At 37.2% G+C, this 14,198-nt stretch overlaps 1 protein-coding gene across 2 annotated transcripts in view; it reads left to right on the top strand.

Annotated features, from left to right (window-relative positions):
• Window positions 1-14,198, top strand: part of Wnt2 (Wnt family member 2) — a 42,596-nt gene that overhangs the window by 3,270 nt on the left and 25,128 nt on the right. For both annotated transcript variants that reach the window (XM_004865257.3, XM_021244770.2), the window contains exon 3: window positions 4,590-4,867. In XM_004865257.3, coding sequence (XP_004865314.1) covers window positions 4,590-4,867 — 278 coding nt within the window. The remainder of the gene's footprint in view (window positions 1-4,589; window positions 4,868-14,198) is intronic.

Consider the following 14,198-nt stretch of genomic DNA (forward strand, 5'->3'; position numbering starts at 1 on the left):
ACTAGCCTGTATTCCTTGCACCTTGCTTGGTGCCATGTGTACTGTAGGCCTCATGCATTTATTACCATGAATGACGGGATGAACTTGTAGTAAGCGCCTGTTCTTTTCCAGCTACATTTTCTTATTAGTACATCTTTGAAGTACATGACCATTGTTTTCATCGTGGGAAATCAGTGCAATTATTTATGGAAGATAGGAGTATGAACCATGTATACACAGATTTATTTTTCCTTAGAAGAAGATTTAAACATTATCTAATTACATAATAAACTTCTTGAAAGTTATTAAAATATTATATTAAATTAATATTAAAAGTAGCTTACTAGCTAGTATACAATCAGAGAAAAACAATTGAAAAGAAGATTTTACTTTCAAATAATACTTATCCACTAATCTGGCATGATTAGCATTATCTATGAAACAACATGGCCAATTTGCTACTGGGAAATCTGCCTGAAAATACAATGGTTTATGTGCAAACCCCAGAAAGCAGGAACTTTACACTTGTTTTTTGCCCACCCCCACGCCCCATTCCCAAGAAAATCATCCAGGCTGTGCACTTGGTAATGCTTAACAGAGGGTGTTTCTATCATGTAATCACCACAGCCCTAGGGTTTTATGAGGCCAAATGCATAACTGAATGTCTCTAAAATCCCCCATGGGCGTAGTACTCTCACTCTTAGAGTATCCCTAAAGTTAATTTACTTCAATATTCTGCAATTTTATTCTCCAATATAAGAACTATATTCTTCTGCATTCGTTTTGGAGTTTCAATATGACATCACAAATTTTTGAAAGAATAATAGTAAATTTCAGCTTCATGGAATTTTAAGACTTCACCTAGATTAGCTCACCAACAAATCAATTAAATCCCTGGGCCAGGGATTTAGCTCAGTGGTTCCAGCACCTGTCCTGCAAGTGCAAGGTTCTGAGTTCAGTCCCCTGTACCAAAAAAAATTATGTGTTGGAACTTGTCAAAGAGAGTTTGCAAGTATCTAGCACAAGTAATCTTGGGATATATCTGAAGTCTTGGAGTATTAAAAGATGTATAAAGATTTTTCTTTATCAAACTGTTCACAGCCATTTTCCAGTGATTTAAAATTAGATACACTTCTCATTTATAGAATGATCACCTTGAGATCCATTATGTCTTCATATTGAAAAAAAGAAAAACTTTAGACCACAAATCAAAAAAAGCAATTTTGACTAGTGATTCTAAAGATAGTATATCTGCCAAAGCTGGAGTTGCTGAAAGAAACAGGTTAGAACTGAAGGAGATATAACCAGATTGACTAAGTCTAAGATCTCAGGTAAAGAGGAGATTCCAACTTGTACTTCTTTCTGGTTTCTTTTGGATGAAGCTGAATGCTTTGGCAAAGTTTTCAGAACTTAAAACATTCATGCTACACAATTTCTTTCCATTCTTCACAGAAGGCCAGATTCCTTCCCAGACATTTATGTAGACTCTTGTGATTGTCAGTGACAATTTTGTGTTGGTAATAAGAGGGCTGAACTTGGCCCAAAGCAGCTTATCTTGGAAATAATAATGAAATTCCAATAAAATTATCTTAAGATTTTTGCAATTAATTTCTTGGAGAGAAATTTGCTTATTAGAGTTTTGAACTCTCCTTTGGAAACCTAAATGTGCTTGATGAATAGGAAAGATGAACAGGAAAGGCAAAGGGCCACATCATTCTAGGGAGAATGTTGGAGTTACTAAAACATCCCATCCATGACCAGGGAGAAATGAAGAACATTCACTTGTCTTGCTTTAAAGAGCCAGAGAAAGAAAGTACAATTTTTAGGAACATTTTTAGTTTACTCATTCAACATATAGTTATTAGTTACAGGCAGAGAAAACTGAAAACAGTTCTTGCAAGAAGCAAGGCTATACCTCCAGAATTCTAGAAAAAGCCTTAAGAAACAAAAGAGTGATTACCTCTCATCCTTGTAAATATAAAAATAAAAGCCAAAAAACAAACATCAGATATTTTTGAAGAGAATTAGACAATCCATAACCTTCAAAAAACATTTAGTGACCTTTAGTGTTTTGCCTTCCCAGGTAACAATCCCCAACCCAAACAAAAACTTTGCCTATGTACATATTAGATATTGCTTGATTCATAGGCTATCCAAAAATGAGAGCAACTTCAATAGTAACATACGAGGAAGTATAAATATCCCCATTTTGGTTTGGATTTTATTTCATTTTGTGATGGCCTTAAAAAGAATTGGTTTTTCTAAGAGGCCCAAGATCAAAATTTGTTTTGTTACAAAGCCAACACTTGAGATGTGCTACTATTTCACACATAGTAATTTAGTGATTCATCTAAAACACTTAACTGAAAACATCTTAAGGCCCTATCTACAAGATACTAAAACATCTGGAGATAAAATGAAAAGTCAGTCAATGTGCTAAATTTTTATTTAAATAAACAAACATTTAGTAATGTGTTTGAATAATAAATGACAAATATTTAGAAAGGTGATATTTTTGCTTTGAAAATTATTTATAAAATGTAGCAGATTGTGATTTTTTTCACCCAACAAATTAGTGCAGTTGTTTACAAATTACACCGGGATGAATTGTGTGCCTAGAAAATTTATTTCTACTGCTTTCAAAATACTCATTGACATACTATCACCCACATCTTCTGTGCCTTTCCCCTAAAAGACCGGCTCATAAGATTTCTCTTGTCTCCTTAAAAAAAAAAATAGTGCTAAATATATTAAGCATTTAGGAATTTTCCCCCATGTGATATCTGTAAGCATGGACAGTAAAACCAGAGCTTAGAAGATAAATGGGGTAACTATGAACAAGGAATTTTCATAAAATGGATATTGTAAAATGGGTATAATAAAAATTTTATCCAAAAGCTGCTACCTAAGATTAAGCCATGTTTGCCTCTATCAGTTACTTTTTTTTTAACACAACATCTCACTTCCACTTAGAATATCTGTGATCCCTATAATAATGAGCTGAGACTCTCTAAAACAGCTCTGTGACCACACATTCCTCTCTGGAGAAAACAACCTGCTACCTATGGCACATAGTCATCTCATTGGTTTTACCTGGCTACAGTGCATGCCTGATTCCTTTCTTGATGCTTAGAAGTTTGAGATATTTTCTGAAGGCTGAGGTAAGTGCATTTAATATGGTGTAGATATGTTTTCCTGATTTAATGAGACTAGCAGAGCAAATATTGCAAAGGACATATAATAAATTTTAGCACTAAATGACAATCGGAAACAAGCAGGGATTCCATGCAAAAAGGTGGTTTGTTCTCCCAGCTGTATTTTTCAAAAAGTCACACACACTCGTCTTGACATATTGAATCGCCAAATGGTTCTCTACTTTCTGCCTTGCCTTGGCATTAGGTTGTCCAGCTTCTATTTTGATTGTTAATGTATTTGCTGCAGCAACCATTAATAAAAAGGCATGCTAATAACAATGAAATACAGCTCTACTTGAAAAATGAGGTGCACACGGACCCTAAAGAGCCTTATATCTGTCACTATATCACAACACCATGTTATGAGTTACTACAGATTATTAAAATAATTTAATGTAGTTATTGCACTGAAATATGTACCTTTCAGCCTGTAAGTGAAAGTGGCCTGTGTTCTAATAAAGAACAATTCTAAGAAAGCACCCCAAAGGGTTCTTGCCCAAGTCTAATTATAGGCGGTAAATTTGTTTCCTTCCAGAAAAGCCAAAGAAAAGCTTTTCACTGTCTTTTACCCAATACCAGTGATTAGTGCAGGTGTTCCAGAAGAAAGTAAATTCACCTTAATAGTTAGACATAGTATGTAACTCAAGGATATTGCATATTGCCTTCAACAATCTCTCAATTACTTGTGAAAGTTGATGTCAAGCCAAAGCTCTCCAGCATTAACACCAGGGGCCGGTTACTGCCTGAATTCTCTTCCTACGTCAACCCCTAGATTTCTCTGAACTCAGAATTTCAGTGTGAATAATTTAAATGCATAAGAGTGTCTTCAGTAATACCTGCAGGTGAGGAAGGCTTTTTTGTTTTGGCTTTCCTGGGTTGGCCTCACCCTACTGTGTTCAAGCAATCCTCCCTCTTTAGCCTGCCGAAAAGCTGGGATCACAGGTATGTTGCCTATCTTGGAAGGTTTTTTGCAAGGAAAATGATGGTTTCTTGAGCCCTCAACCCTACTATGGAATGAATAATAGAATTCCATATTATTCCTGTATTTTATGCATGAAGACACTAAGCTTAGAGATGCCACACTGCATTATTCTGGCATGTCTAGGGTTCCAGGTAAATGCAGGGTATGCATGTGTATGAGTCACACTGAAACTATTAACTGGGAAAGGGCATTTTTTTTCTATTATACTCTAATTAAGGCGAGTTACCTAAGAGATATCTAAATTAATGGAAATCTTAGGTAGAGATATTAAGGTGTATCTTGGTTGTAGAAAAGAATCTCTCTAGAATACCAATGCCTTTTTGTCTAGTAGCAAAGGATGTCAGGGACAGATCAAGTATTGAACAGTCACTGTGTGAAAGTTACTCAGAACTCGCACTCCCGGACCACATTTAAGAAAAACATTTTTGTTTCAGGTAGTCGGGAATCTGCCTTTGTTTACGCCATCTCCTCAGCTGGAGTTGTATTTGCCATCACCAGGGCCTGTAGCCAAGGAGAATTAAAATCCTGTTCCTGTGATCCAAAAAAGAAAGGAACTGCCAAGGACAGCAAGGGCATCTTCGACTGGGGTGGCTGCAGTGATAACATTGACTATGGGATCAAATTTGCCCGTGCATTTGTGGATGCCAAGGAAAGGAAGGGGAAGGATGCCAGAGCCCTGATGAATCTCCACAACAACAGAGCTGGCAGGAAGGTATGGAAATGCAACTGCACCCATTTTGAGGACCACAAGGCCTTATGAGTCACTTAGGCAGAGATTATCTTAAGCTTTTCTAGAGTTGATAAAATGTTATATAGTCACAGCTTCCCACAGCCGCCCAGTCCAGAGCTTTTTGTTCTAAAGAATGCCACCATCTTGGTTTAAAGATCCCCACCCACACCCCACCTTCTTTCGCTCAGCTGAGCAGAAGGACTCCACCCATTGCTTTTGGCATTGTATTGAGTCAAGTGTTTTATGGTCCCTCTGGACACTGTATCATCTGGGCAGGAGGTAAATTCTGTGGGTTAGGATAGTGCTTCATCCCACATAGCAATGGGACACTGAATATTTATATTTAAGCAATATGAACACTCAATAAACCAGGGATGATGACATTCTAATTCCAGAACTTTGGGAGGCTGAGGCAGGAAGATCACAGGTTTGAACCCAGCCTGGACGAGTTAATGACTTAGCAAGACCCCATCTCAAAGTATTTTAAAAAATTTAAAAATTGGACATTAGCTCAGTTCAAAGGCCCTAGGCTCAGTCTCTAATACCACTGAAAGAAAAAGAGTCAGAGTTTCTTCTCTCAAATTTTTCATAAAAGAAATTCATAGGCATGGTTTGTTGGATTCTTCTAGATTTAAAGATTCACTCTTAAAGCCAGACCCACCTCCAGCTCACAAAAGCCCCACCTTGAGGTTTCTGGTACTGGATGAGTAAGAGGGCCAGAGGAAGACATGGCCCCTTCTTCTTTGACCCTGACAAGCCTCCTGGGCTATGGGTGCCTGGGCATTAGTCACTCTGACACCCATTTGCTAGATGAAAAAATCGAGGCCCTCAAGGTACTCAAGTGAGTCAGTAGAAAAGTCAGGACTAGAACTCAGGTTTCAAGTCCTAGTCCAAGTGTGCTCTGAACAGGATTAAACTAGGATTCAATGCCAATGTTCAGAACCACTGTTGATCTGTGTCCCTCTCTATGGTTGCCTGATTAGAATAACAGGAGAATCTGAGGGCCACACTTTATGTCTTTGGGTAGAAAGCATAAACTGGCTGAGCTGAACAAATACTTGGTCAGAACTATTATAGAATAATCTAATTGCCAATGGAACGAGATAACCATAGTTTGTCTTTTATCAATACAACTGAAAATGTGCATGATATTAACATATAAAGAAAGATCAGCATAAAATTCAAAGCCCCCATAGGGAGCTTTAATACAGAAAATAATAGAGAAGAATACAAATTTCTTTGGATCTGGAAAGAACAAATATAATTTAAAGGAAGTTCAAAGGAAAGAACTCCTGCTTTAGTAATGGATAACTATGACCTGAACTGTTTACAAATAGTACCTTTCTTAAACTTTAAGAAATAAACATTCTTTATCTTCATGAATTTATGAACTTATAGTGACTACTGCCAAGAATATAGACCACGGTTGTGCAGTCCTGTAAGTGTTGGTAATTGCTGTTTGTGCAATGATTTAGATAAAAGAATTTACATTGACCTTTGTTTTGACCTTGATAGCACATGTATAAGTTATAAAGTGTGACGTCTTTGATAGGAGTGTGCTGCTTAATTATTCCAACAGGGTATATAGTTAGATTCTTCTGTTTGGAAAGATAAAGGCAGGTGGTCTTACATTGTACCCGAAGAATGTTGACTTATCAAAATAAATGTTAATTTTGCATACTAGGCCATAGATATTGAATGTTTCAACTCTTTAAGACAATAGATCTTAGCTATTATATTCTAGGCCCTGCATAAACACAACTTTTAATGTAAATCACATGATTATTCACTGTGTAGAGGTGAACAGCTGTCAGGCCTCAGATATTCTCCTGCCTACTCTGCAAAACTTAGGAGGCTACTTTTGATTGGAATAAAAGTGCACATGCTGACTTTTTAAAATGTGGCTTTAATTAATGGTGGGTGGGCAGACTTTTTCAAGGAGATGCATGATGTCAGTGAATATGAACTTTAATGAGAGTAAATGTATTGAGATAAACATGCGTCTCTAATTCTCTTTTTGCGGTCATTAGACCCCCAGCCCTTACTCCCTCTTTGTACCAGCAGGTCTGTGGAATCAAAATGAGAACAGGCTGGGCTCTCATTTGAAGGCAGGCCTCCTGAGCTAAAGCCTCCAACTGGCCCAGTTCTAGAAAACCCCAGCCTCCCAGGGATGATACAATGTCAGTCCATTCTTTTTTTCTTTTTTCTCCCTCTTCCTTCTTCTTGTCCTTTATACTTCTTAGTATCTACCAAATTGTCCAATATGAACATCTACTTTTTAAACTGGGAGTAGTGATGGTAAAGAAGGCCAGTACATTTTATTTAAAAGAAAAATTATCCATTTCAAGATTGTTCTCTTCAGCCAATACTAAAAGAATTGAATGTTGCCATTCGCACCAGCTTGCAATCTTCCCGATACTTGATCAGTTCAGTTCATTTATTACAGCAGCTGGTTAGAGCACCCTCATGTGTCTCTGCACTGTAATATCATTTGGATCCTCTGTGCTGTACTATCATTTATTTTAATCAGTTTTAGCAGAGTTTACAATGATAGTTTTTTCCTTGTTCACTTGAGACTCATCTTTGATTGAGTCTACTTTTCCACTTTCAAATAGAACTGAAAAGATAAGTCCACCTAGCTCAAAAACAAACATTCTCTCAAGAAGGAAGTTCCACCGCTTCCCTCAGCCACTCTTTCCAGGTCTAAAAAAACCATGGTATGCAAATTAGCAAATTATATTTTAAGGTAGGCATAGGTAAATTACAAGCAAAAGGTATCTGGTCATTTACCCAGCATTGTTCCTTTTCATTTGCTTGCAAAAAGGCTTTTAAATTAGTCCCCTCTCCTTTAAGATGAAATAATCCTAACTTTAAACTTTCCTAAGAGAATCTGCATCCAAAAAAAATCCATGTATCCAATCAAATACTGCCCATTCACCCACTCTAGAAATTTCCATAAGAATAAGAGAAAGGTATTATCTTACTATAGGGAAAACAGAAAGAACCTGGAATTTGAGATCAGATCCACTTTAGCATTAATCTTGCAATACCAGAGGCTTTGCTGACTGGATTTCAGTTGTTCTCATAAGTAATGTGAAAGATAATATGTGGTTTTATGGGAAGACAGGAGTAAGGCACACAGCAGATAATGTGGCATATAGTAGATGCTCAGTAAAAGTTACCTCCTTTCCTGTTTGTGAAGTGAAGATTGTAACTCATGACCCAGTGTGAACTGTTTACTCAGAATTCAGTCAGATCTCTCCATCTATCCATAGACTCATTTTCTGTACAGTCTAACACACTAATAAAAAAGGCAAAGAATATGTTCTAATTTATAGAGTACTGTCAAATGTTTTATAACAGGATTTTTCCAAAATACCCATAGGAATACAAAATACTGTAGTATTAATATTTTTACTTTTCAGATGAGAAACTAGGCCTCAGCCAAAGGAAGTGACTAACCCAGGATCATATGACCCAAAAATGCTGGGCTTAGGGATACAAACCCAGTTGTGTTTGCCTGTAGGCACTTGTCTGTGTTTCCATATTAACTGCGTTGAGAGTTTCTAAGTAAAAATAAGCAGTATTTCTATACTTAATAAAAAGAATAGCAGATGTTGCCTTTGAAAGGTAGTTTTATTGATGACTTTTCCCCCTTTGTATGTTTTCACAGATTTTTAAAATTAACATGTGCTCATTTTTAACAATAGGGAGACAGTTTCAAAGTTGAAAATATAACCACTAGTTGTTATGAGCATGCCCAAAGCAACTTGACCTTATCTGGAGGAATCACAGAACTCCAACTAATGACACTATATGTTTGAGAGCACTATTGCTGTGGGTTATTGAACTACCTTTGGCTCAACAGAAAATTTATTAAGAAATTACTTTGGGAAAGGCACCATTTTGGGTACTAAATCAGGTGTAAAACAAAACAAAGAATAAGGCACAGGAAGCCCTGACCATAGGAAACTAATTTTTTATTCAAGGAGACAAAAACAATGTAATTGCAAGGCAAGCTCTGCTGAGTGGCATTATGGCAAAGTTAGCAAAGGGGCCAGCTATGAGGTAAAGGTTGTATCACTAAAGAACTGAATGTTTGAGTTGAAGATAAGATTTCCTATGGCCAAGAAAGGGAAACACCTTTCAAGATGAAGGGACTCTAAGACAAAGAGATACTAGAGGAGAGAGTGTATCATAAAGTTGAGGAATGATAAGGGCCCATAGGTAGAGCTCAAGACAAGGTTAAATGGAGCTGAGGCTGGAACACTGAGTCTCAGCCATATCTGAAAAGCCTCAAATACCATGTAGAGACATTTGGGTATCACTGGGAAGGCACTGAATAATAGGGAGAAATTTCAATACTTAACAATTTTTATGCATTTAATTTCCCAAGAGTCCACTTTGGGAGAGTGATGAATATCAAAGTTCAAAGTTTCTATAAAATTTTTGAATTAATGATTTACAAAGTATATTTACTAGGAAAATTGTAAGCTATCCATCTCCCTGGGTTTCGTTTTTAGCCTTAAATTTAAATATAAGGTACAATATAGTAAGCTTCTGGATGTTTAAAAGTAATAAAAACGTCATATGTGGCAACTATGTTGATATTTATACTGTATTTTAACATACTGTTAATACTGTTATTTGCTATTGTATTCATTAAGTGTTCTTAGCTATGGATACCATCTTGATAGACAGTATGGAGAGCAGGACTCTGAAATCAGAAAACTGATTCTAATACTTGAGCACAACCTATCTAGGGTTGCCATATAAAATAAAACACATACACATATGCAACAGGTTTTAAGGAAGGGGTAGGTGCCACTATCATGTACTTTTGCTTATGATGAGTCAGGGATCTGACATGGTATCCAGATTAGCAATTAATTGAATGTCTTTGGCAACCGAAAGTGATCTGAAATTCTGGCTTCACTTGATGCCCTGCATTTCACATAGACCAGCTCATAGGATGAAGGGCTCCAGAGGTTTTGGTTGCACTCCCTGCCCAAACAAGCCCCCACCCCAGGCAATACCAGGGGACCATAAAGCCCATCAGTATGACCCCCTGGGCTGTTGGGACAAAAAAGACCCTTCAAAGTTCTGTGCACAGGAAGTGCCTCCAAAGTAAACACAAAAGGACACTGTGTGTAAAAAAAAAAGGACGCTGTGTAAGACGTAAGCACAACCTTACATGCAAGGAAATCTAAGTTCTAATAAAGACTTCAAAGAGATCCCCTGATACCACTTCACATAATAAACAAATATGAATCTGACCTCAGAGAGCTAGGGCATGATTAAAAAGAAATCATACTCTTAAAAAGTGAAGACTATCAATAGGAAAGAAAATTATGAAACCAAACTGTGTAACACAGCCAGACTGCATTGACCTCCTATTCCTCCTAGCCCTCATTTCAATAATCTTGAGCATCTTTATTGGGCACAAATTGCACTTGGCAGATTTTCTGATTGGTCTCCTTACTTCATAAAATTAAATGCATTTTGAAAAATCAGGTCAGTTCTGCCGGTCTCACCCCCGTCTGGTTAGACCCCAAAATAGGATGTGCTGAATATTGTAGATTTTGATATATCATATGAGTCAAAAAATAACCAGGTTTAAAGTCTCAAACAAGGAATAACCCTTGACAAAATTGTTATGGTTCCATGTAAAGTTCTATTATTAATGGAAAATGTTTCTTAGACCTGCCTCATTAGTCAATTAAAATTATATATGTAGTCAACAATAATGTTCTTGAGTTCCACAGATATAAATTCCACACCTTATATTTTCTAACTAAGCCCACCCACAGTCAGTTTTTAAAGGATACCAGTGCTCAAGAAATCAAAATGCCTTATTGAAGTTAATCAATGTTTGCATAAGCAAATCAACTACATCACTTGCTAATAAATATTCCTTGCTTTCTTAGTTCCAGAGCATGTATGGTTGAAGAGTATAAATTGGTCCACTTTTCAGTAACTCCTATCTTTGAGATGTAGACCTGTCAAAAGAATTTAATTGTTAATAAATGTACTTGGCTTTAAGCCAGCATCTGAAAATTAAATAATGTTTTTAATATGTGTTTCCCTCAGAAAAATTGACATAAGACCAGAAACATGTTAGTTGCCTTGTGGAATATACCCATCTAAAAATGTACTAACACTTCTTCAAATGCTCACGTTTAACTAAATAAAGTAGGGTTTTAAGGCAAAATCAGTTGTTATGTTGACAATATCATATTTCACACAATATAAAGTAGATTGCTTTTTTCTGATAGGAAAAGAATTAGTAGACACAATGCAAAGTTTATAAACTTAGCCAAATGCAGACACCTACAAGAAAAAAATTCTCATATTCTACAAAGAAGTTGACCAGAAACACCCTAGGGACTCAGTTTTTAGAAAAGCCAACTTTAGAAATTACAATTTCATTCTTCTTTGGGGAAGTTTGCCTTTATAACTGGCAAAATAACTCTTTTAGGAGTGTAATTAAATATGCAAACACTAGGTATAAAAATCTATAGTAGAACTAACTGAATCTGAGGAACAAGAACGCTGGGGTCCACAAAGCACAGTATCAGAAACACTAGCCAGCGGACTGATGCCTGAACTCTGGTGTGAGACAGCTCTGGGTTATGTTACTACAGCCTAGAGACCTCTACTTCTAGACATTTCAATATCCTCATCTGTGAAGTGGGCATAATTATGGCATATATTTTATATGCTTATGTGGAGTAAATAAAATGGTAAATATACTTAGCATGGGTCGGCACATGGTAAGAACCTGCTGAATGTAATGCCACATTATATTTTGACAGTAAATTGAGGCAGAGAAATATAAAACAGAATTGTTCTGCACAGTGCATGTATATCCTTGCATAGCTTTTCTTTTCTTTCAGACTCCTGTCTCTAGTATAGAATGCTAATATCTTGAAGTTTCTTTTAAAAATAACTTTTAAGTTTCTCAAATTGTAAAAGTAGAAAATAATTTCTGCATATGAAAAGCTTAAAATGCTCAAAATCAAAGATTTAAGGAGCACATTAAAAAAAACCCTGCTGAGCAATTATGAGCCTATTGAGTTTTGTTGAGAAAAGTTATACATTAGGTTAAAACTGGCTTCTGTGAAGATAACCACCAAAAGAGTGCTGCTGTCCTTGGGACTCATCACCTTCATCTGTCTTTTTAGAAAGCATCCATATCTAATTGTTATCAGATAATGAGCAGTTGGTCCTTTCCAGGCTCTCTGCATTCAAAGGATTGGGCAGAACAATCCATGAAAGTGAAAGATTAACATTTATTTAAGGCAAAAAAAGAAGAAGCAGCAACCCAAAAAGAATTGCTCAAGAAGAAAAAGTGCTCTGAAAAGAAGAGCTTTGCCAAGGGAGTAGGAAAACTAGTGTGCCCTACAGAGTGCAAGGCACGCTGCTGAGAAGGCTCACAGCAGCCAGGAGCTTCATGGCCATTGTCTTTTCTATCCCCATTGTGAGGTCAGCTTTAGGCCATCCCATGAAAAACCCACTTATCTTGTGCCAGAAAATTGGTATCAGGTACAGGGCTTACCCTGATCTCGTGAAGATCCTGTGCCAGAAGAATTGAAGACAGCGTCCTCCATGACTACCAGGTCTCCACAAATGACCAGTCATGCCCAATTGCCTGAGCCACTTTGCCATGCCCTAGTCTCCTGCCTCAAAATGAGCAAGTACATATTGACAGGATGCCACAGAGTAAAAATTAGACAGGATTCAGGCAAACACTGTGTGTCGGGGCGGGGGCGGGGTTAGATTCAGAATGGTGCTGGCCAGTTTGGTGATATAAAAAGCCATAAGGACTGTGAAATTGAAAAGAGAAGCTCAAAGGAAGGTTGAAAATGAATCTTTAGAGCAACATGCATTAACACTCAAAGCAGGAACCAGGCATAGTGGTGCATGCTTTGTAATCCTCACACTCTGGGAGGCTGAAGCAGGAGGATCATAAGTTTGAGCCCAGCCTGGGCAACTTAGACCCTGTCTCTAAATAAATAAATAAATAAATAAATAAATAAAGGCTGAGGATGTAGTTCCATGTGAAGGCCCTGAGTTCAATCCCAGTATTGGGGAAATAAAGACTCAAATTGGGAAGCAGAAATAGAACAAGATAGTTTTGAGGAAAGATCTAAAGAGACAGCACAGAAATCAGGATCTAATATTCTGAATGAAGCTTTTAACCTTACACACTGGAGACAGAAAGCACTTTAATGGGCTCCTTTTCTTGTTCTTTCTCTCCCTATTGTAAAAATGGTTCTTGCACGTAGCAATACAATCTCATTTCCATGGGCGTGATATCCATAGTTCCACTTCTTCCTTCAAAAATTCACTCAAATGAGAGTACTGGAATAAGAATGGTTTAAATCAACACTAAGAATAATCAAAGAAATAAAAGAGCTCAACAAATTTCTGGAAAGCAAATGAAGAAAGTGTAACTATAAAGGAAGATGGAGAAGTCCCAGCCTAGAAGTGTAAAAACAGATGGGGCGGCAGGCGGAGGTGGGGCATTACACCACGAGAATTCTCACAGACAAATAAGCACTGGAGGGGAGCAGAGCCCTGCAAATTGGAATGAGTTAATAAAATGCATAGATTTAATCAGGAACCCTGCTCTGCCTTCCCTCCACCCAAGAGCAGAACCCCTGGGAACATGGCACTTTACCTTCCTGGTTTACTGCCTTTAAAAACCCTCAGCATGATGGCCTGTGTCCTGTCCACTAACCAGAAAGCAAACTTCTCTGGTCCACAAGCTCTACTCACACAACCAGAATTTCTAATGCCTTTTACCCCTCCACTGAAGACTGTCCAAAGATTATCATGTTAGATTAAATTCAACAGCATGAATTTTTTTTTTTAAAGACCAAAAATTACAGAAAAGTGACCCCAGAAGAAAAAGCAGTAATTCAGGGATAAGACGAGAATTTTTTTAAAACATGGGATTTCCCTATGTTGCTGAGGCTGGCCTCAAACTCACCATCCTCCTGTCTCAGCCTCCCAAGTAGCTGGGATCACAGGGCTCCACTGTACTCAGCTGAGAATTTTTTAAAAGCCTAATTAGTCTGCTTACAAGAGATTCAAGGAGATATTATCAGCCATAAATAATAATGAAAATAGTGACAACTTGAGAACAAGAACTTAGAAGAGAAAGCCAAAGAAATCTTCTGAAAGTAAAACAGAAAACAAAGAACACAAATGGAGTTTAATGTCCACCAACAACCTTGCCCTCTTTCCCACCTGAATGTGAAACAGAGTACAAAAGAGATGGAGTAAACATGTCAGGCTCACTATTAGA

Source organism: Heterocephalus glaber, unplaced genomic scaffold (assembly GCF_053883595.1).
Source record: "Heterocephalus glaber isolate CG9 unplaced genomic scaffold, H.glaber_assembly_v1.0 deba00000546, whole genome shotgun sequence".
In the NCBI taxonomy this organism is placed as follows: Eukaryota; Metazoa; Chordata; class Mammalia; order Rodentia; family Bathyergidae; genus Heterocephalus; species Heterocephalus glaber.